This window comes from Lepidochelys kempii, chromosome 1 (assembly GCF_965140285.1).
Source record: "Lepidochelys kempii isolate rLepKem1 chromosome 1, rLepKem1.hap1, whole genome shotgun sequence".
In the NCBI taxonomy this organism is placed as follows: domain Eukaryota; kingdom Metazoa; phylum Chordata; order Testudines; family Cheloniidae; genus Lepidochelys; species Lepidochelys kempii.
This window is the reverse complement of record NC_136380.1, coordinates 137,703,085-137,726,610: the sequence shown is the minus strand read 5'-3', so window position 1 is coordinate 137,726,610 and position 23,526 is coordinate 137,703,085. Positions and strand designations below refer to the sequence as shown.

Genomic DNA, 23,526 nt, shown 5'->3' with positions numbered 1-23,526 from the left:
AAAAACTACTCTAACTATAGAATTTACTTGAGAATGATAGTGTTTCTAGATTTTTTTAAATGTATAGAATTCTATAGCAGCGATAGATTTCTTTATTAAATTCTATAGGATGATTCAAATCCCTGTAGCAAGGGGTTTTTTTCTATTAAATTCAACAGCACTTTTCTAAAAGGACACTAGCTTAGCAGTAAATGTTTCCAGGAATGGGTCCTGCATTGTTAACTATTTTGAGGGAAACATTCTGCCAAGACTGCAAAGCTATCAAATCTAGCAACACTCCACTGGGAGGTGACTGAAAAATCAGGAGAAAATGGCTGTCAGCATTTTGGAATGGACTGCCTTTTCCTAGATACATTCTGACAGCTTAACCAAATTATTCCAGCTAAACAACTTTATATAACAATAATGAACTTATCAGTTGCTCCTGTATGTTTGTCATCCAGTTGTTTATATAAGATCTAAGAACATCTTAATAATTATATAATACCTTAGAAGGTTCTGAGATAGCTTTATCACTTGTCTCCTAGGAAGGAAAGCTGTACATATTGGAGGATTTTCTTTTTGGGGCCTTTTTCATGCAAATCTGGAAGTGCCTCTTAATTAGAAAAACTTCCAAATAAGTTTGGGCTGTTGTGGGATCCCCAGTGTCTCTGTTATTGGGGCGGGAAGAATAAATTGTTATTACCCTGATTATGGGAACTGTGCTTGGAACTGTACTTGGCCTTTTGTTATGATGGAGGGACTCACCATCAACTGAGCAGCACTCGCTAGGCAAGGGTTCCAAAACTCTGTGAATTGAGAGAGACTTGAGACAGGTATTAGTACCTGGTGGTGTGGGTCCCTTTGTGAGGGCCTGAAGCACCAATTGCACCTCTGTCTCTCTCCACTGTGGAATGTCAGAGCTAATTTTGGGTCTATTAAGAGTCTTGCTACAGGTACTGTGCTGCATTCACTTTGGCCTTATGGTGCACCAGCACTAAGGCTCCCACTACTATGAGCTGAAATCACTGAGCACTGTGTCAAGTAGTGGGGAGCCGGAAGATCTAGAGTGCAGCGGTGCTGTTCGTGGATAGGCTGGCGGAGTGTTCGTGAGATGGCGAGGTGAGCAGAGCTGTTCGTGAGACGGCGAGCTGTGCAGAGCGGAGCCGGTCGTGAGACAGCGGTGTGTTCGTGAGATGGCGAGCTGAGCAGAGCTGTTCGTGAGACAGCGTAGCAGAGCAGAGCCCTGTGGGGCAGTCAGCTTCAGGACACGTAAGGTGCCCCTTACCTCTTTCCCCCACACACAGGCACATTTTAGCCAGACTGGGGAGTAACACTATGCAGATGAACTTTTGAACTCTGGGGCTGGACTTTTTGGACTTTGGGTGATTTGTGGATTGTTGGACTCAAGAGACCTTTGGGTTCTGGGATTCAAGAACCCGAGGGAAAGGATGTGGCCCAATTTTCTGGGGTGGGTCTTTGCTCATGGTTTGGTTAATGAACACTAGTTGTGGTGTTTCCCCAATTTAATGCTGATGTCGTTTACCTCATGTTATTAAAGATTCTCTACTACACCGAGGCTCTGTGCTTGCGAGAGGGGAAGTATTGCCTCTTTGAGGCGCCCAGGGGGTGTGTAAGATTTTCCCAGGTCACTGGGTGGGGGCTCGAGCCAGTTTTGCATTTGCTTTGATGAGAGGGAACCCCTGTGTACTGAACCCGGCCCTTGCTGCTATCAACTTGGCCTGGCAGAAGGGTTACATAAGGATAGGCCAAGTAACCTCCCCCCGACTGGAAAAAGTATTTTATTGCAGTAATAGTCCTGTTGGATATATTTATTAGTTTTATTTGCTTCTGTTCTATTAACATCTGTTGCATGCGTGAGATTTCATTGTTGTTGCTGACTTCTCTGAGGAGCGTTTCTGTACAAAACAAGGAAACATAATCATTAGAACACTGGCATCTTTCAGATTGTTAGACAGTTGATAGCCAATATGGGTATGCACGCATGTTTGCCTGTAGTCTCCAAAGGCCAAATGTAATATTGTTGATGGAGGTGGGGTTATGCTGGTGCTTAAAAAACACCTAGATTTTTTTTAAAAAATCTTGATTTTCTTCAATATTGTGTAAACGATAAGAATGCATGTATATAAACCTATTTATCCAGCTTTTGGTTAGCTGAAAGTCGGGCATGTCTCTACACATCTATGCATTTCTCTTCTGCTTAGCCCATACCCTGTTTTTCTAAAGACTTGTACTGTGACTATCATACCAAAAAGAGAAAAGGCTACTCTTCACACAATTTCTTTTATTGGATGGGCTGGACACTTCCCATGAGTATACAGTGTATATTCCCAAAGGAATAATGGCTTCCTTGAAACAAGCAGATGTAGGGAACATTTTAAATATTAATCAAAAACTGTTCCTCCTCAACTCCAACCTCTCAGTTGGTAACTTTGTAACCTTGGCATAATGGTTAACTCTGAACTTTTCTCCTTGATCTTGTATTTTTGTGAAGCTATGACAGTGGAAACTCCTACCTTGACTCCATTGCTATAGAAATCTTCATCTTCCACTTCATCTCCACTTGAGTACTGCAACAACCTTCAGCATTGAATAACTAGAACTTGGGGAAGCAGACTTCATATGTACAGTGCTGTTGCTTGCCTTCTTGCACGTACAAAGAATATCTTATCCTCAAATGCCTTTACCACTATTCATCTCTGGACCCAGTTCAAAACCGTATAAGCCTTTCCCATGAGAATTTGACTTTATGCTACTTCTCACTCCCCCTGTTCTGTTAGCACCCAGTCTCATTCCCTCCAAGCAATCTCACCGTTTTTGGGTGTAAGAGCCATTTTTCTGCAGGTCTTGCTATATGGAAGAGCCTGTCTGTAACTCATCACCTCATTCACACTTTCAAACATTTCATATCTCAGCTGGAAATACAGCTTTTCCCCTTTGTCTTTACCTCTTGAGCTCTCTCATTTTTCTGTAATGTATTTATTATTTAACTTTGTCGTGGAACTATTTAAGTGTGAAAAGTATTTTGGAAAATGCTTCATATGAAAGATGCTACAAAATACAGTTAAATAATTGTAGTGCTGAAATGATCTTCAAATACTGTATGGAGTGTGTAACTCAATTTTTTTGTTTTTTTAAATAACAACAAACTCAGTTATTCATTTGACGACATGCTATTTATTATGTGAAAATCATTGTATGATATAAAGGTACATTTATAGAAGTGACCTTTTTCTCCCTACTTCTTCCCTAGTCAAAGGTTTATACTCGCACACCAACATTATATCTGGACTTCAAGCTGGACAAAGGAGCCAAGCACATTCAGCACAAAGGTAGGAAAGATTTCATTGACCAGTTTAACAGACATTGAAGCCACTTCTCCTGTAATGGGTTGAGTATGAATCTCGGTATCTTTGTATCATTATAGGTAAAATATTCTCCTTATGGAGTGTTGTATATCCTCAGAGTTTAAAAGTTAGTTACCCTTGGCCAAATGTTGCCCTTGAATACAGGGGCATAATTCTCATTGATGTGAGTATCGTCCATGTATCCAAGGGCTGAAGATCCTCCCTGTATCTAAAGTATAATACTAGGTTATCAGGCCAAATTCTCATGTCTGAAAACCATTAATAATTGGGAGATGTAAAACTAGTCCAATTCATGTAATTTTGGGAGACTGGTTTGGAGAAAGGGATGTGCCTGGTTTGGATCCACTAGTTGGCAGTGACTAAAAATGATTACCATCCTCGCCTGTGTAGTGGCTTGAGTGAAAGGATTGGTGCTCTCAGATTTGGGGTTGGGGGTTCACATCACAGTTGGCACTGTAGTATCTTTATCGCTGTTCTCAGTGGGGAGATTTCAAAGTAAAGCAGCAAGAGGACTAAACTACTCTCTTCCCTTCACCGCATTAAAGTTGAAGCTATTGGTGAGAGAATTTGCACACAGTTGCCTGTACTATGCCTTGTCTGTGGATAAATAGGGCCTCCACTCTCTGGGATTGTAAATCCCAATTTATAGCAGGGTTCAGTGGCCCTTCCCTCACTGCGGGGGTGGGCCTTCCATTACTTTGGTGGACTGTGCTCACCAGTCCTAGTCATTGGATAGGCTCACCACTAAATTCACTTCACTGGGAAACATTAAGAAGATTAAAACCAAACCAAACTAATAAACAACCTAAAGTTAATTGGTTAGCTCTTTGTATTGGCCCATGAGAAGCTACTTCAAATATCTTCAAGAATCAGCCATTTTCCTAATTTGATAGCAGAGAAGCAGTTTGACAAATGGTGCAACATTATTAAAGCACAGACTACTTGAGCCTTACAGTTTAGCTGTGGTATTTCAAACATTGTTCTCTCACTATTTCCTTGTATGTAGAGTTTTAATATAGCCTTTGTAGATTTGTTAATTAATAGATTACACTCTGTTGTATAGCAAATACCAATACAATTTGGAGGATTTCCCACCAAATCTACTGCAAAGAAGCATGGAAACAGTGTAACAATATGGGATTTTCATGTACATCCATTTTATTCTATAGTGACTACTAATGCACGCTATTTCCAATTTTTTTCTGGGTCATCTTCGTGATCCCTTCAGACTAGACACATCTAAGAGTTCAGCAGCAGGTCAGTTACTTTGCTTCCTCAGAAAACAGATGTTTATGCACAGTATTTTTACAATAGCAGCCGAAGCAAGTCAGTAAAATGTTGCCCATTACATTCTATGTCACTTGCAAAGAATCTAGGGCCCAATCCTCCTTCATGCGGTAACCCTTACTCTTGTGAACAGTCCCAGTGACTTCAGTAGAGCTCCTCATATGTGTAAAAATTGGCAGGACTGGTCTCATAATTAGCAAAATCTCCATCATTACCAAATTCCTTCACATTTGCAACACATTTTTGCTTGTTAGCTTGAGAAAAAAGAATTCAGTGTTGTTCATTGCTGTAACTGTTGTAAAGTATTTGCATAACAAATTGATTTTACTTCTAGTAAAACAATGTAGAGTTGTTCGCTGTCTTACATTTATGGCGGGGGAGGAGGGAGATAATCTCAGGATTTTGGAACATGCTGCATATACAGAAAAACAAATTACCTGTATATGCATTTGTCACAGATTTCATCAGATACATTACTCATGTACCATACAAATAGTAAATGTGACAAGTTTGGCCTGACATCTCATCTCAAAATATATATTTACCATGCCGTCATTCTGTTTGTGTGTGAATATATAGCAAACTGTGTTAATCATTAAGGGCTGTGTTCACTCCATTGCACATAATGGCCCAGAACTTGGCCTCCAATAATGCTGCTTTTAATAGGACAGCTGGGGTTTCTCTCAGTGTGGGGGATAGCTAGGGTGCATAAAGCTGATACCCTTCCCCTTCTTGGAGGTATGTCAGGTGTGGGAGGAGGCGTGGCAGTCCCTGGCTGTGGAATGGCCCCTATAATTAGGAGACTCTGGCTTCAATTTAGTAACGTATTTAAATACCTGCTTATGTCTCATGCACTTAATGGACTTAAGCCCATGCTTAAGTGCACTGCTGAACTGAAGCCTGTAACCCAGCCTTCTGTGTGCGTGAAGGTGCAGTGTATAATTAAGCAGTATTCTATCTGCTATAAAACCAGTTCTTTTCAACCCTTTTATAAACGGTGTTATGTGCCTGCTACAACATGGATGTTTCAGAGAGTGTCTGTAGATAAGCATAATCAAATTGAGCATTACCCTTTCATCATGCTTTTCTCTCTCTCTGTATGTTACCAAATTTCCAGTACAAAATGTCAAATCTAATATTGTGCACTGGGCAGGAAGGAAATCAGCTTATGGGAGCACACAATGGCTCACCCCAAAAAGGACAACCTATCAATAGAGCATCTTGCAAGTCTTGGCTGGTTCATTTCTTTTCTTTGATATTTCTTCAAAAAGAATTCTCATTGTAATTGTTTTATATATTGTAACTTCACGGTACCTTTTTTCTTATTGTCTGAGGGTTGCTCATCTTGTGTTGTAACCGTTGAAATGCTTGTCATATGTGTGTTGCTTTTATGATGATAATGTACCAACGTAGGTGGTGTGGACTGAGAGAGAGAGCACTTCAGTAAATGTTTTTACTATACATTTGTGCAGGAGCATGGTTTCCCTTGTGTGCAAATGTGGGAGAATGGCATATGAGGTGCAGCTTGGCATTTTATGAAATACTGAGGCCAGTTCTTGCCACAGAAAGGCAGACACAACTCCCATTGAGGGCCATCCTCTTGCTGAGGATGGTGACAGGGGCCAATACGACCTCACTTTCTCCCTGTCCTCTTGTGGTTCCTTCCCAGTCCTTCCCCCATTGAGATAGGTTCTTCTTTCTCCCGCAAGGTGCTTAGGCGGTGTAACATTGCACTCTATATGATTTTATAAAAATATGCTAATGAGTGTGAATATAATGTAACTGGAATATGCTTCACGCAAAAGGTCTCTTGTAAGGTATCATTACAAAGCTTATAATCTACTAAGTGTGGTCATCCTATTTGGATAAATGTATCACTCTTATATCTGAAACTAGTGTGACAGGGCAAGAACAGATGGCTATGGAAAAGTAGTGGGAGACAGCTATATTAGCCCCAGGCTAAACAAATCCCTGGTACCAGGATAAGTGAAATGGCAGCTGCTCCAGGTCAATTAAGACACCTGGGGCCAATTAAGAACTTTCCAGAAGGCAGGGAGAAGGCTAGATTGATTGGGACACCTGAAGCCAATCAAGGGCTGGCTGAAAGTAGTTAAAAGCCTCCCAGCCAGTCAGGTGGGGGTGCATGTCAGGAGCTTGTGGGAGGAAATTGTGCTGTTGGAGAGGCTGAGTAGTACACACCATATTAGGCACAAGGAAGGAGGCCCTGAGGTAAGGGTGAAGTGGAGCTTGAGGAAGTGAGGGCTGCTGTGGGGGAAGTAGCCCAGGGAATTGTACATGTCATGTTTCTAAAAAGTCAGCTACTATAGCTGAAACTATTAGGGTCCCTGGGCTGGAGCCCAGAGTAGAGGGTAGGGCTGGGCTTCCCCCCCCCCTCCCCATTTGCTCCCTGATTAATCACTGAGACTGGGAGACAACAGAGACTTTGCAAGGAAGGATAGCTTCTCCTCACCTCCCTCGCTGGCTTATGATGAAAATGGCTCAATAATCTGTGACCCTTGTCTCTAGAGAGAGAAAGGTTATGTAGAGGGTCACGGTGAGCCTCTGAGGCTAGTGAAATCTGCCAGGAAATGCAGGACCCACAGAGGCAAGGACAGAACTTTGTCACACTAGAAATATAACTCTGAGGTCCTATTGTAGTTATGCAAAGTGTGGACCATTAATGGGTGGTTTGGAATCTTAATGTCTCCCATTAACCAGGACAATTACCTGTAGATGGCTCTGTTTTACTTGTAAGTCTTCCTGTATACCTGTGGGCTGGCAAGTGGGTAATGAAGTCTTACAGTGACATGTGATCATGTTACGTGAACTGGAATCCATCTTTAACCTAGTGCTTTTCCATTGAGAAGCGGGGTGGGAACCCAGAGGGACAAAGGATTCTTGCCTTATGCAAAAGATATATAAGTGGCTGGAACAGAACAACGGGGGCAGCCATCATGAGAAATCCCCTAGCTACCACCTGAGATGGAACAAGGGCTGTACCAGGGAAAGGATTGTGCCCAGACCAGGAAGGTGTCCAGTGTGTGAAAGAAACTTATTGAAACATCTGAGGGTCAGATTTTATTTGTATTCAGTTTTATTACTGTACTAGACTTAGACTTGCATGTTTTATTTTATTTTGCTTGGTAATTCACTTTGTTCTGCCTGTTACTACTTGGAACCACTTAAATCCTACTTTCTGTATTTAATAAAATCACTTTTTACTTATTAATTAACCCAGAGTATGTATTAATACCTGGGAGCAGGAGGGGGAGGGGTAGACAGCTGTACATATCTCGCCGTCAGTGTTATGGAGGGTGAACAATTTATGAGTTTACTCTGTATAAGCTTTATATGGGGTAAAATGGATTTATTTGGGGTTTGGACCCCATTGGGAGTTGGGCATCTAAGTGTAAAAGACAGGAACACTTCCTAAGTTGCTTTCAGTTAAATCTGCAGCTTTGGGGCATCTGGTTCAGACCCTGGGTCTGTGTTGGAGCAGAGGGTGCTGGAGTCCCAAGCTGGCAGGGAAAGCAGGGGCAGAAGTAGTCTTGACACATCAGTTGGCAGCCCCAAGGGGGTTTCTGTGATCCAACCCATCACAGCGGGATCAGGGCCTCCCTGCTTATTCTTACCTCTCCTCAGAAGATTAGGGTCCTTCCCGCCAACTGGGTCCTTGTGGTGGGGGCAAGAGCCTCATGGCACCACTTGCTGGGGATCCATGGGACTGTCTTCCTGTGAAGGGGTTGCTCTTCCACCTCACTGGGGGCGGCTGCAGCCCACACAATGGGGAGAATGGGCCTGATCTGTCTCCTGTTGAGTAGAGCTCATTGGGTATTTTCTGACAAAATGTTTTTTGCTGGAAAACACTACTTCATCAAAACTGAAAGTGTTCATGGATGAATCTTCCCCTTTGAAAAAAAATGGAAAAAAATATTTTCCTATTTTGGAACTTTTCATTTTGAAATTTTCACTTATTTATATTTCAAAAAGGTTTAAAAATGTAAAGAGTAAAATCAGAAATGTTTTGAAATTATTGAAACACAATGTTTCGATTGACCCAATCAAAGTTTTTTTTATATTATCAGTTCACAAACATTTTTGAGATTTCAAGTTCTCGTCTTGGTCTGGCTTGAGAAGAAATTTCAAAATCTTAAACTCACAAGATGAAGAGACCATTTCCCGTCCAGCTCTGTAGCCAAAGTCACTGTGAGTCATTCCACTGACTTCAGGGAGTGCTGGATCAGAGCCAGTATTATTCACTCACTCACAAGAATGATGTGAACACTTCTCAGGGTTTGCACAGTGCTTTGAAGATATGGTAGGCGATGTATGTGCTAAATATTATTAAATGGATAGTGTCATGTCAAATTTTTATCCAGAATTTAAGGTTTTGTAAAAACTATTATTTACAAAATCTAAAACCCATGGAAATGTTACCATGGCTATTTTTTAATTCCAGTGAGAAGAGTTTTCTTAACCATACATTCCTCTTTTCTGTTTGTAAATCAAACATCACAACATTAAATGAAGTTATGAAAACTTGAAAGTGAAAATGACTAAAATTGAGTGTAAGTGAAAATGACTAGTTTATTTTCAGTGACCACTGAGAAATAAGCAAAATCAACAAGCAGTAGCAGGTAAAATAGTTATGTCAAGTTCTTTTCACTTTTCATAATCTAAAGTGGTGTTTGCCAATAAGTAGGAAAATTAGAAAATGTTTTTTTTTACTTTTAAGACTTTTGAGAGGAAGCAGTGCAATTTAGTGGTGTAATACCATACCCAGAGTACTAAACTGATCTAGAGCTCTTAATACATACTGGGGAACCTCTTCAATAAAGGGCTGCACAATTGCACCCTGGAGAGCCTTTGTCACTCTGAAGCACATTTCCCTTATATACCCAAACATTGATACAAGGGGATTTATTGATCTTCATTCTTTTCTCACACTGCTGAATACTGACTTACCTGTATATTTTCCTTCATAACTGGCTTTTTTCCTGTGCCAGTGTCCCTAACGACTCACAGAATTCACTCTCTCTTTGACAGAAGGACTGTGATGTCACATACATTGTATTAGTGTCTCAACTATATTAGTCCAGTCTGTTCTTCAGAGTAAAAAATTGTGGAGGGGAAGAAATTAGTTAAAGATGTCTGTGACAACACTGGGTATGGTCATTTGTGGCTTTTTTGAGGATTGGGATGAGCATGAAGTGTTTTCCAGCTCAGAAAACCTGCTTCCATGCTGAAGACACTAGTGCAGCTTTGTATAGATTCACTGGCAATCGTCCAATGGTGGGAAAGCTAGTGACTAATCTACCCAAGTGCTCTCACTGTTGCCAGCACCTATAAAGCTGCACCAGTGCTAGAATAACAGTGAGAGAATTTCTGAAAACCCAGAGCCTTTTCAAGTCTTCTGCTGAAAAGATGCCACAGTTGGGAAGTGAAATGAATGGAGTAAGAGGGATTTTAGAAGGCTGTCATGTGAATTTGTGAGATACCTTTGTGTAGGATTGGAAAACAAGCCACATTTTATATACAGTGATTTCACTATTTAATTTTAGATCTACTGTGTTTGCAGTCTGTGATCATCATTATTATCATGGCAGATCCCAACAGGACATAGCCTCCTTGCAGTTGGAGCACCACCCAGATTGATGTCTAGTTATGTCTGCCATGTGCAATCTTACCATGCCACTGAAGTTTCTGGTGATCACATGATTGCCAGACATGTAGCAGCATTTGTTGGTAAACACACTTCCTAATTCAGGAGTCCTCTATCCTAATATAAGACTGTACCAAGAAAGCTGCTGGCAGAGGTGGCTGGTGGATTTGGCTATGGATATCTTCATTGCTAATCTTGTCCTGCTGCTTAGTATGGAGTAGCTGACAAAGATAGCGAGAATCAAAACTACCAACCCACCACTCTTCATCCTTCCTCAGCACCCACATTTTACGGCTGTCCAGTAGAGCGGATGTAACTGTAGTCCTATAGAGCCACAGCTCATAGCAAGTTCAATGTCATGACAGCCCAACAGAGGCTGCCGAAGGGCCCGGGACATGGTGGTGGCTGCTGCTGATATATGAAGGTCTGCAGTTTTTGAGCATCCTCCAGCACTGTCTATGATGTTGCCCATGTATTTGGCAGTTGCCACCTCCTCAGTGTCCTAACCACACAGGTTAATACTTGACTGGTCGTAATCTGGAGCTGGAGGCTGCTTGATGGTAACGGCCAGGAACTTAATTTTGTCTGGATTGATAACCAGACCAGTGCACTCTGTTTCTTGCCCAAGCAGATCAGCCATCAGCTGTAGTGATTCACCAAACTGAGCCAACATGACAATTTCATTGGTATATTTGAGGTCTCAAAGGAAAATGGTGTTCTGTTCAATGCCTACTGCCTCCTCAAGCTTGTCCATCAGCCAGTCAGTGCTGATATTGAACAATGAAGGTGACTCAATGCAGCCTTCCCGAACTCGAACGTAGTTTTCTGTTCCATTGTAGAGCTCTTCAATCAATGACACTATCTTCCCAGAGATGCCAAGTCACCTCATCGGCTTTCAAAAGCTTGCTCATTGCACTGAATCCAAGGCCTGATGGAAGTCTATAAACAGTAATGTGCCCAGCTTATTAAATTCAGCCATCTTCTTAAAAAGCTGTCTCAAGGGAAAGATCTGGTCGATAGTGGACTGATCAGGTCCAGAGCCACACTAAATATCCCGACCTCTACCATGAAGTGTATCATTGATTTGAAACAGTAACATGGATGATAATAACAACAGCGTAATACCTCTGTGGTTGCTACATTCGCCCTTATTGTCCTTTTCTGAACAGAGGCAGAATAACTCATTTCTTCCAGTCATCTCAGATAAGAGTGCACCAGATGGTCTGGAAGAGCCTGTGTACCCATGGTACAACAATACTCTCACCTGTCTTCAGCACCTCAAGGTTGACATTACAAACCCCTTGTGGCTTCCCACATTTCAACTTATGGACTGTGATCCAGGTCTCTTCTTGGTTGAAAAAAGATGGCAGTACCAGAACTTCCTGACCCGCTTCAGTCAGAAGATGCACAGTAGGTGGTGGACTGCTGAGGAGTGTCTTGAAATGATCTTCCCATTGATACAACTCATCTTGCAAACTTGGACTGACTCTTCACTTGGCAAGCTGGTGCCACCTTCCCCTACAAACATTGCAAAGTTGAATAGAGGATGTGAAGGTTGTGCCTGGGGACAGCCTGATCTAAACCGGCTTCGTGAGTGGACCACCAGCACAATGACATGATGACGTTTTGCAACTTACACATAGGGTCAAATGCTGTCTTCAGCTGTGAAGATGGACTTACGCATACAAATTCAGCAGTGGATTATTTTGGGCTACAAGAGGAGCATATTGCAAATATAAAAGAACACTCTGTCCCTAAGCTTAGTATAGAAATGGAGAATTTAAAGCCCCAAATATCCAGAATGTTATACACTATATTGCTGTTTCCCAGGTACTGTACTTACAGTCACTATCAGAGAAATTCCATTATGGTGTCTTATGTCATCTTTCTCATTTTTATTCTAATAATAAGTGTGTCTTTTGGCCTGCCCATGTTTCCAGTGAAATCAATAGTAAAACTCATATTGAGTTTACTGGGGAAAGGACGGGGCAGTAGAAGTTTTAGCAGAACTTTTAAGCCTGGCAACATAGTGCAGAGAGAGAGGTCGTTGGCAGAATGAAACAACACCTTCCTGAAACAATAGGATTATAATAATGCTAATTAAGTGCTGTGTTGCAGCTACCTGTTCTCAAGACTCTATGCTTAACCCATTTTTCCATATGTTTCTATATATGGAGAAAGCTGTTGAGCTTACAATAGAAGTTTATATATCGAGTTTTTCCAGGCTAATGACAGACTGATAAACAGGGCCCAACTATCTGCGTGTTCTGGGCCTCAAGCCCAGACAGTTGGGAAGATGTAGATTGTTACAGTTATTCTCTGCAGTAGTACACCTATTAGATGTGTTCTTTAAATTTAGAAAAAAAATAAGGACTTGGAAGGAAAATCCAGAAAGTATTTCAGAGGGGCATGTACTTAAACTATGCTTTCTTACTGCTATAACAAGTCTCCAGCATAGATGAGAACTACATAATAATAGCTTGTATATACCACTTTTAGATTTCCAAGGACTTTCCACAATAGGGAAACTGAGGCACAGAGCAGTGAAATAACTTACCCAAGGTCATACAGCAAGTTAGTGGCAGAACCAGGACTAGAACCTTGGTCTTTTGACTCTGTCACCTGCCTTAACTACTGTATCAAGCAGCTTTTTGCACAGCACACATTTGCGGGTGGGGCGGCAATGTAAGTGTATTCATTCTTTGGGATTTTTAAAAGAATTTTTTTGGGGGGGGTGGGGGCGTGTTTTCTTTTGGAAAACTTAACAGGTTGCCTGATTCTTCCACTACAAGGATCCAAGTAACTCTTATCAACGTCACTAGCACTACTTCTGACCTGTACCAGATGTAACTGTAGACCAGAAAAAGTTGCACTGTGTTCATTTGTTTGTTGGTAATTATTGAATTTAAATATAATTATTTGCAGAATCCTTGTTTCTGCAACATTACCATTGCAAAGCGAAAACCAACCAGAAAAAAGATCTAAAAATGTGAAGGTTAATATTTCAGTAGCAATGTTAACTTGGCTTCATTGCACAAAGCCAAATATAGGACAACACATAGTGGATATTAACCAGTATACTTACAAATTTGATCATTAATTGAAAATCATATAACCCTTTTTAACTCACCCTAATGACTGGGAAACCCATGCAAATTATTGAATTTTGGACGTTACCAAGTATGTGAACGAGTAGGACCTAATACAATCACCAGTGAGAATACTATACATCTCAAATGAGAAACCACAGCTTCTATTAAATTTAATGATTTCCTCCAATAACATTAAAAGAGAGATTATTACAGAACAAGAATGGCATCCTTACATTTAATTACTCTCCTCTGTGGCTTGCATGGTGAGGGTGTGACTATCAATCAAGTGCAGTTAATAATAGAAGGAGGCTTCTAAACTAAAATATGTGGTAAAAATCTTATACCAAATGACAGAAATTGACGCAGGAGATGGTTGGTATGGATTATAGGGAAAATATTTACTTGGGGTAAATTCAGCATTTCATCTTACAGAAGAGAAATGAAGAAAGTTAGCAAGGAACTCCTTGGAGAAATTAATGGGCCAAATCCTCAGATGGTATAAATTGCTGAAACGACACCAGCCAAGGATCTGGCCCCAGGTGTTTAGAAGAATTGCACAAAGAAAAAGGGTCCAATACAATAATAAACTGTTACAGCAGGTAAGGAAAATGTGTTACTGACAGAGAAAACTGAGAAAGCTCTGAGGCTAATACAGAATTACTGTGAGGAAAGTAATAAAAGTGGATACGATTCTGGAATTTACATTTCAGAGCCAGGAAAGAAAATCCATAAATATATCTCATGAAAGAAAAAAGAAGGCAGACTTAAGTGCTTTTCCATCCAAGGAGATTTGCATGGAATTTGTGGTATTTTCTCAGAGACTTTATGCAGCCAAAACAAAAGGTGGAGAAAAGACATACTGAAAATTATTTAAAACAGGCAAACATGCCTAAAATCTGAGGGCACTGGCAGGAAAGTTTGGAAGACCTCATTTCAATTTGGGGGAAAGGGACATGCAGTTAAAATGTCTACAATCAGATGAAGTAAAAGATCCGAAGGGACTATTTTGTGAATTCCGTAATTAGTGGCCTGTCTGGTCATGCAGTAAAGCTATTTAAAACATTTCTACAAAGATGGAGTCTCCCAGACTGTACATAAGAGGAAGGAAAAAATAAATCCAGAGTGTATATAAAGTACTGTGATGTGCCAAATTCTTTGTGCCACCCACAAGTGTTAGAACTGCTCAGTTTTATACAGACAAGGTGGGGTGAGGTAACATCTTTTATTCTGCCTGAAGAAGAGTTCTCTGTGGCTCAAAGGTTTCTCTCTCTCTCCAACAGAAGTTGATCCAATAAAAGATATTGTCCCTCACCCACCTGGTCTCTCTAATATCCTGGGACCAACATGGCTACAATGCCACTGCATTTTACAGAAGCCCAAATCAAAATGGGGGATAAAAATGTGCCCCATAAGGGACACATGGGAAACTTTTCCAAAATGAATCATGTTGGAGAACTTTGAACAGGTTTTCCTGGCTATTTTCAGTGACCTTTCTGCCCTCTTTCTGTGCTAAAGTTCCACAAAAATAACAAGAGAAACTAGATAACTTATACAGGGGAAATAGTAAAAGTGACCACAGAAAATGAAACAATAGGAAAAAACATCTAAATAGTAATCTTAGGGATTACTTATAATGATAGTAGATACAAAATTTTCAGATGAAAATATGAGCTTTTAAATTGCTGTTGTCCCTTTAAACTGAAATAAATCTGTATAATTACGAGAGCCACTGTGGAGAGTATCATGGAGAATGGAGCATACAGTATCAGTATAATTCCATGCAGTGTTAAATATGAGTACATTAACATTATGTATGCTTACCTTTAATATTGTTTGATTATATTTCAGGGTGGACATCTTGTATTTACATGCTGTCTGGCAATCTGTATGTTGGTAAGTTTCCCATTAAATTTTATTTCAGTTGTTCATAGGGAGGATTCAACTTATTAAAAATTACTGTTCTGCAGGAAAAAAGGAAAATCAGACCTACAAATTTAGATCCCATACTTAAAACATTAAAAATAACAAAGGTATGTGGTTTAGTGCAGTGATCTGTTAGTGCAATCGTTTACAGTGTACTTCCACTGGGTATCAATACATGTGCCATTGATAACATCAGGTTTTAATAAAAAGTATCCCAAAGAAGATATTTACATTAAGAGATTATATATTTTTTTCAGATCTGTTTGACAACATAACAAAACTGATAATGGCCCCTGTCGGGCAAGCTGTTCTATGTAGGCTGACTCCTATGCCTTCAGAGTCCTCACGGGGCTCCACACAGGTGCAGGCATCCACCTTTATAAGGCAACTTGTGTGCTGTGCTCATTAAAATGGGCTTTAGAGCAAAATGACATAGACATTGTCTCGAGCAAATCAAGGAATATGACTAGTGTAACGTTCCATCTCTTTAATGTTTTTTAAACAAAGACTAGTCAGTTAATAATCTCTAGCTCTTATATAGCAGTTTTCATTAGTAGTTTTCAAAGCATTTTATAAATGGGGACACTGAGGCACAGAGTACTGACACGACTTGCCCAAGGTCACTTAGCAAGCCAATGGCAGAGCTAGGAAGAGAACCCAGTTTTCCTGAGTCCTAGCCCACTGGTCTGTACATTAAGCCATGCTGCCTCCCATAAGTGGGCCCTCTCTCCTTCAATCATTTGTGAGTGGAGCCAGCTGTTGGCTTCCATATGCTTCTAGGCCAACTTGGTCTGGGGAGAGCAGGTCACTGTTCCTAGGTCTGGGTGTCTCAGACACACTCCTGGGTGAAGAACCTTTGCCTGACACCGTTCCTTGGGACATGGGGCTCTACAACCCGGCCACAGTAAACCACCAGATCACTGCCTCAACCCTTCCAAGCCCCTGGTTCCTTATTCACAGTGCCTCAGAGTTTCACCTAGCTGTGAGCACACTGACCTTCTTTCAGAGACAACGTAGCAGGCAAGCAAGGGATACAGGCTTAGCAAAGGAATTTCTTAATCACCATCACTTTTAGGTAATGTGACAGGGCAAGGCCAGATGGCTATAGAAAAGTAGTGGGAAATAGATATATTAGCCCCAGACTAAACAAATCCCTGGTACTAGGATAAGTTAAATCGCAGCTGCTCCAGGTCAATTAAGACACCTGGGGCCAATTAAGAACTTTCCAGAAGGCAGGGAGAAGGCTAGGTTGATTGGGACACCTGAAGCCAATCAGGGGCTGGCTGAAAGTAGTTAAAAGCTGCCCAGTCAGTCAGGTGGGGGTGCATGTCAGGAGCTGTGGTAGGAAGTTGCGCTGTTGGAGAGACTGAGTAGTACACACCATATCAGGCACAAGGAAGGACGCCCTGAGGTAAGGGTGAAGTGGAGCCTGAGGAAAGTGGGGGCTGCTGTGGGGAAGTAGTCCAGGGAATTGTACGTGTCACGTTTCTAAAAGGTCAGCTACCATAGCTGTTACTATTAAGGTCCCTGGGCTGGAGCCCGGAGTAGAGGGTGGGCCTGGGCTCCCCCCCAACCTTTTCCCCCTGATTAATCACTGAGACTGGGAGACAACGGAGACTGTGCAAGGAAGGATAGCTTCTCTTCACCTCCCTTGCTGGCTTATAATGAAAATGGCTCAGTAGACCATGACCCTTCTCCCTAGAGAGAGAAGGGTTACATGGAAGGTCACAGTGAGCCTCTGAGGCCAGCGAAATCAGTCAGGAAACACGGGACCCACGGAGACAAGGACAGAGCTTTGTTATGTTGCAAAGATCTGTAACTCTACAGTGCTTACTGTGACAAACAGTCCTGAGACACAGCCTGTTCTAGACTGTTCTCAGTATTTCTGAGGTCTGGTCAGCATTTCAGACTGGGCAGACTCTCCTGTCTTTTCTGTCTCCAGCACAGTCTTCTGGCATGTGGAGGTGGACATCCCCCTTCTCATACTCATACACATTGCAATGTGCTTATGATGAGTATAACTATTAACAGTAGGCTAACTTTTGGCTTAGCCCCAGGTCTATGGAAGGGGCAGCACGTAGTTACACTGCGCCAGGAGCAGACCAGGAGCCAGATTGAATGAGTGTCCCAATCTGGTTCCTGGCTACCTCTCCTGCTCAGGGGACAAGGGGAGGTATCCATGTCAGCCCTCTACCGGGCACAGGTTACTTACCCCTGTGTGCCAGCTCAGCTGCGCTTGCTGGTGCAACATGTGGAGGGAGTCAAAGTCCCTCCCATTCCATGCTCCTGCCCTCATGTGCAAGAATGGAAGTAGCATCACGGAGACAGCTGTCTCCTGTGTTGTAACCTTCCAGATGTGTTGCTCATGCAGGGGTGTGCGGGAGTGTCTTACATCACCTCCTCACTCCATTGTGCAGGTGTGCTTAGGGCAAGGCACAACCTTGCTCTGTGTTGGCAACCAACAGAAAAAGAATAAGACTTGGTAGCAGTATAAAGTTTGATTGCATGTCCGGCGGTGTTTCTAGCTGAATATTTGCATTCAGTTGTTTTGGGTAATATACCTTATAATACTAGCAATTGCAGACTCTTTTCATTCTTAGCTCCAGAAAAAAAGAAATAAACCCTTTGGGGAATACATAAACAGTAGCTGAGGTAGTCACACTCTAAAAATATTACAGTGTACATGTAGAACCTGGTTTTTCAGGTTGCTTTTCCTTTCCTTTTACAAATGTTTAGACAGCCAAATCTAACAACACTTGCAGCAGAACTATTTTCAGTGGGGCTTTTCTGAACAGCGCTGTTAGATTTAGCATTCTTGGCCAAAGTCAGTGATGGAAAATATTTATCTGATTTGGCTGTATTTATAACTGACAGCCATTTTAAAAAACTTTTTTCTTCTCTTGAAACTTCCTTTTTTAATTAAAGAAAAATAATGATATTGATAAAATACTAGAGAAATCACCTGTGAACATAGGCACTATCCTCTTTCCTGCTACTCGGCAGCCCTTTTGCAAACATTTTACACCTAGTCTTTTTTTGCAATATTGACTAAATTTTGTAACATCTTACATTTATTTTCCAAGGGCCTACCATTCAACTATGAAGCCAGAAATTGCTAGAACGGGAACAAAACATTTGGATTACATCTATGTCTGTACCTCATTTTAAGTGATCCTTCAAATCACAACTTTATGGCTCCCATCCATGCACTATTAAAATGAGTGGGAAGGAGCAATAATCCCATATAAAGTCCGACATGCAGTTCCTTGGCAGACTTGTGCTAGTCAAGTCTAAATTCTGATTCCCTGGAAGAACAGTAGAAGAGAAATCACTTAGGAAGCTAAAAGGTCATTCTTAAAAGGATGTTGATGCTATGTTCAGAATATGGGCCACTTTAGACTTTATTTTATTGCTTTGCAAAGTCCAATTCAGTTTTCAAAATGAACGCTTTGGTGTTCTTTCTGTGTATAAGGAACAAATTCATTCCAGCAGTCCAGCACTCCTTGAATATCAGACTACGGTGTGCGCACAAAGGAACACAGATGAGTATATTCACTATCCTTGTACAGCTCCCTTTCAGCGATGCTTGATAGCTTTTAAGGAATCTTAGCTCTGTCCTTCCACATGACACATGGCGACACATCCTTTTCCAATTTCTTCATGATTTTGTACCAGTTAACCAAGCCTACAAGAATTACATTAATCCCAATATACAAATGTTGTTTGTCTGAAAAAGGTTCAGTACAATTTCATTTTTCCATTTTTAAAGCCCTCCCCATGTTGAAGGGCTTAGAAATGTCAGTACAAGAAAATAAAGTCATTTCTTACTTCTACCATAATTCAAGGTGTTAGTTTTGTAAATTATTCCCACCCTGCAGCCTACAACTAACTCAGAAGTCCACAAATCAGGTAGGGACAAGAGTTTGGGATTAGGGTAGGGGTGGGGGAAGTCTTCATATCAACCAGAAAAGCCAAATCACATCCTGCGTATCTGTGACTAACAGTCTTTCAAGGTGAAAAGAGACCATGTAAGGTCCTATTCACCACTTAGGCCTCACTTGCACCTTTAATATTGATCTTAAGAGGGATATAAGTGTAGGGGTGAAAGTAAAGCCAAAGACTTACCAGTATGGGAGCCGGCTCCAGCCCCCAGAACGGGTAGGGCCTCAGGCAGAACGGGTGGGGCTGAGGGTCAGTGTCCCCTGCCAGCCCTTCCACGCTGCCTGGCCCACACTGCCCAGGGCTCCAGAGGCGATTTAAAAAGCCCAGGGCTCTGGCCGCTGCTGCGGTAGCAACAGTGGCGGCCGGAGCCCTGGGCCCTTTTAAATTGCCAGCCCCGGGGCAGCTGCTCCTTTTGGGCCGCTCTCGCCGCCCCCTCCATCGGTGGCTCTGCCAGTAGGGACCCAGCAGGGCTGCCGATGGGGGGCACAAAAGGGGCAGCAACGTTAAAGCACTGTGATGGCAGCGCTTTAAGTCAGCTGGGTATGGGCCGGTACTGGCAGCCACTTTTTACTGGTACACCATAACAATCCGTACTGGCTTATTTTTATCCCTGCCTAAGTGATAGGTAGGGCCTTGTGAGGGACTGCTACACTGGGGGTGAAATGCACTCTTAAAATCAGTAAAAATCCTATTTGAATATGCACCAAAAAGCTTTCATAGGAATATGACTACTAAAATTCCAGGCACTCCCCTCCTCCCTGTCTCTTTTTTTATCCTTTTTATTAGCAAGCGTGTTAGCACTAGTGCAGTTCTCAATATTTTCTATCCAACAACACCATATTACAACAGAAAAATGGTTAGGGACTCTTCTCTCTCCCCTCGCCTGTAGCCATAAGGAAAAGGAGGGCAGCCATCACCTCCCAGACCCGTTTGCAATCCCTAGGTTGAGAACTCACGTATTAGTGTATCAGATGCATTCATCTCCATCACACTTCTTCTCTCAACTGGATAGTACTCTAATTCCTATGGCCATGGTCTATCAGAGGATGCACATAATAGACTTGACAGTGGGGAGAAATGGCCTTTGTTCATCTGCTGCAGAAAGGAAATGAAAAGTAAAAGACAACTGGGGTGGACAGTGGGTATGTGTAAAAGACAGAGTGGGAGTGTTAGAGGAAGATGAATTAAAGAAAAGCATGCATGTTCTTAAATAAAATAGCTCTCAGCAGAAGGGATGACTAATTATTTCATAATTTGCAGCTTTGATAGTGTCATGCATTGTCTTTTTACATATCTGGTCTATTCAAAGGATCTGATGATGCCCAAGAGAAAATAGAACCCCATCACACAGCGGTGTTGGATGATGGTGACTGTGTTCAGTTAGAAAACAAGGTAATCCTTATCCTGTTCTCATGCTTGGAGTTTGTGACTCAATTCTGTAAAAGATTTTGGATGGGAATTATTAACATTATTTCTTTGATTGGTATTTCCATCAACCCCCCCCCCCGCCCAAGTCTTTTACTGCACAAAATGTGACAACATACCATAAGAAATATTAGGGCCAGGAAGAGGCCAGGCATCCCAGAATGCATGTCCTTTTCATAACTGGTCTTAAAACTGTTTTCTTATTTTTTCACTGTACACATCAATTCCACCCTTGCGCTGGAAACACATCTAGATTAGGGGTGAAATCCTAACTGGGGAGCTTTGCCATTGACGTCAGTGAGGCCAGGATTTCACCCTAGGTGTTTGTTTCACCTCCTTTAAAATCCCTTTCATAATTCTGAAAATTCTAACTGGGTCAAAGTGAAGTGTCCCCTTTCACAAGAAAGGCAAAGCTCAATTTCATTAACCCTAAAAAAACAGAGAATCATAAAATCATAGAAGATTAGGGTTGGAAGAGACCTCAGGAGGTCATCTAGTCCAATCCCCTGCTCAAAGCAGGACCAACCCCAAGTAAATCATCCCAGCCAGGGCTTTGTCAAGACAAGTCTTAAAAACCTCTAAGGATGCACATTCCACCACCTCCCTAAGTAACCCATTTCAGTGCTTCACCACCCTTCCAGTGAAATAGTTTTTCCTAATATGCAACCTAGACCTCCCCCACTGCAACTTGAGACCACTGCTTCTTGTTCTGTCATCTGCCACCACTGAGAACATCCTAGCTCCCTCCTCTTTGGAACCCCTCTTCAGGTAGTTGAAGGCTGCTATCAAATCCCCCCTCACTCTTCTCTTCTGCAGACTAAATAAAGCCAGTTCCCTCAGCCTCTCCTCACAAGTCATGTGCCCCAGCCCCCTCATCATTTTTGTTGCCCTCTGCTGTACTCTCTCCAATTTGTCCACATCCTTTCTGTAGTGGGGGCCACAAAACTGGATGCAGTACTCCAGATGTGGCCTCACCAGTGCTGAATAGAGGGGAATAATCACTTTCCTCGATCTGCTGGCAATGCTCCTACTAATGCAGCCCAATATATTAGTCTTCTTGCCAACAAAGGCACACTGTTAACTCATATCCACCATCTCATCCACTGTAATCCCCAGGTCTTTTTCTGCAGAACTGCACTTAGCCAGTTGGTCCCTAGCCTGTAGCAGTGCATGAGATTCTTCCATCCTAAGTGCAGGACTCTGCACTTGTCCTTGTTGAACCTCATCAGATTTCTTTTGGCCCAGTTCTCCAATTTGTCTAGGTCACTCTGGACCCTATCCCTACCTTCCAGCATATCTACCTCTCCCCCACAGTTTAGTGTCATCCCCGAACTTGCTGTGGGTGCAATCCGTCCCATTATCCAGATCATTAATGAAGATGTTTAAGTGCTTCAAAATGAATTCCTTGAGGACCTGCTCCTAACGTGAATCTCAATCAGCCCCATCTATACCCTATTGAGATCATCCTGCCTTCTTGCTGTGTTCTGACTCCACCTTGGGTTCGGTTCTACTCCTCACTCACACTGAGAAGAATCGTGGTGTGGGCAGTGTGTGGCAGAGACGCACGGAATCCAGAGTTGCTTGTGCTCAGACACAAGCTGGTGCGTGAGTGAAAGCTCTCTCTCTGCTTGGAGGGGACCTTCTTCTAGAACTCAAGGACAGGAATTTTGAAGGAGATAGATTTATTTATGCATTCACATGTATTCACTCCATTGGTCCCAGGCCCTAAGTGCATTGCAAGGTGTAAATAAAACAACATGGTGTTGGTCATGAAAAGGGGCAGAGTGACAGCCTTGGAGATTGAGGTTCTCAATAGATTCATGAAACACATCCAGCATGAGTAGCACTAGCTTCCCTGTGCCACCACAGTGTCTGAAGGCAGTCCTGGAGGGAGTACCTCAAGGGGTCAGAGGAAGGGAATCATGGGTACCTATCCAGACTAAAAATAGGTTTGTGTTGTGTATAAGGGCGATGGACTCAAGGGAGAATGAAAGGAGAACTCATTCTCCATGTCCACTCAGTACTCATTCTTTCACTGAGGAACTCATTCTTTCCTGACAGGGCTGCCAACTGGTGACACTGTTTTCTGTGTCCAAGATTCATGTCTACTAAAGACATGGATTTAAGGTGACCTGCTTTTTCATATAGGCCACTGACCAGCCACCGGATGATGGTGACTAGCAATTAGTCACCAAGGCTTCAATGCCATCAGAACAAGATAAATGCCTAGACAGAGAGCACTGGATTTGAACTGGTAACCCAGATGTTAACAGCACATTACCAATCCCTGTGAATCAGCCAGTCCTTTTGGAGTGATTTTTTTTAATAGGAAATGCAATGTGAGGGTTTAACTGGAATCTTTAGTAAACATTATTGATGGTTACAAGATCAAATAAAGATCAGGAATGTGCTAAATGAAATCTTAAAATAGTTTTTATATGTCTTAAAAGTACAAAAAAATCATCCTATTAGAGCCAGATATGAAACTTAAATATACACTCTGTAGAATACACATTGACTTCTATATAAACAACCACAGGGGATAGACCATTGATTCTCCCTTGCTGATGTCGGGGAATTGATTTACCCTTTTATTGACCTGAGATTTGTAAATGTTAAAATCCAGTAAATGTTAGTGTAAATAGCCAATATTTCATCCCCAAACTTCCACTTGTATCCTATGCGTTTTCCTTTCATGTTAGTGTTGTTGTAATAGATGATCCTGGAATGGAGATGAGGCCTGATAGGGCCATGATAACTCTCAGGGCTTTGCTGTCATATACCATTCCATCTATACTTTCATAGTTTATACTCCCAAGTGAATTAT

The 23,526-nt window shown here is 41.9% G+C and overlaps 1 protein-coding gene across 1 annotated transcript in view; it reads left to right on the top strand.

Moving 5' to 3' along the window:
• Positions 1-23,526, top strand: part of PIR (pirin) — a 72,857-nt gene that overhangs the window by 38,933 nt on the left and 10,398 nt on the right. Inside the window, 3 exon segments of the mRNA XM_073327367.1 lie at positions 3,254-3,332; positions 15,258-15,302; positions 20,584-20,666. Coding sequence (XP_073183468.1) covers positions 3,254-3,332; positions 15,258-15,302; positions 20,584-20,666 — 207 coding nt within the window.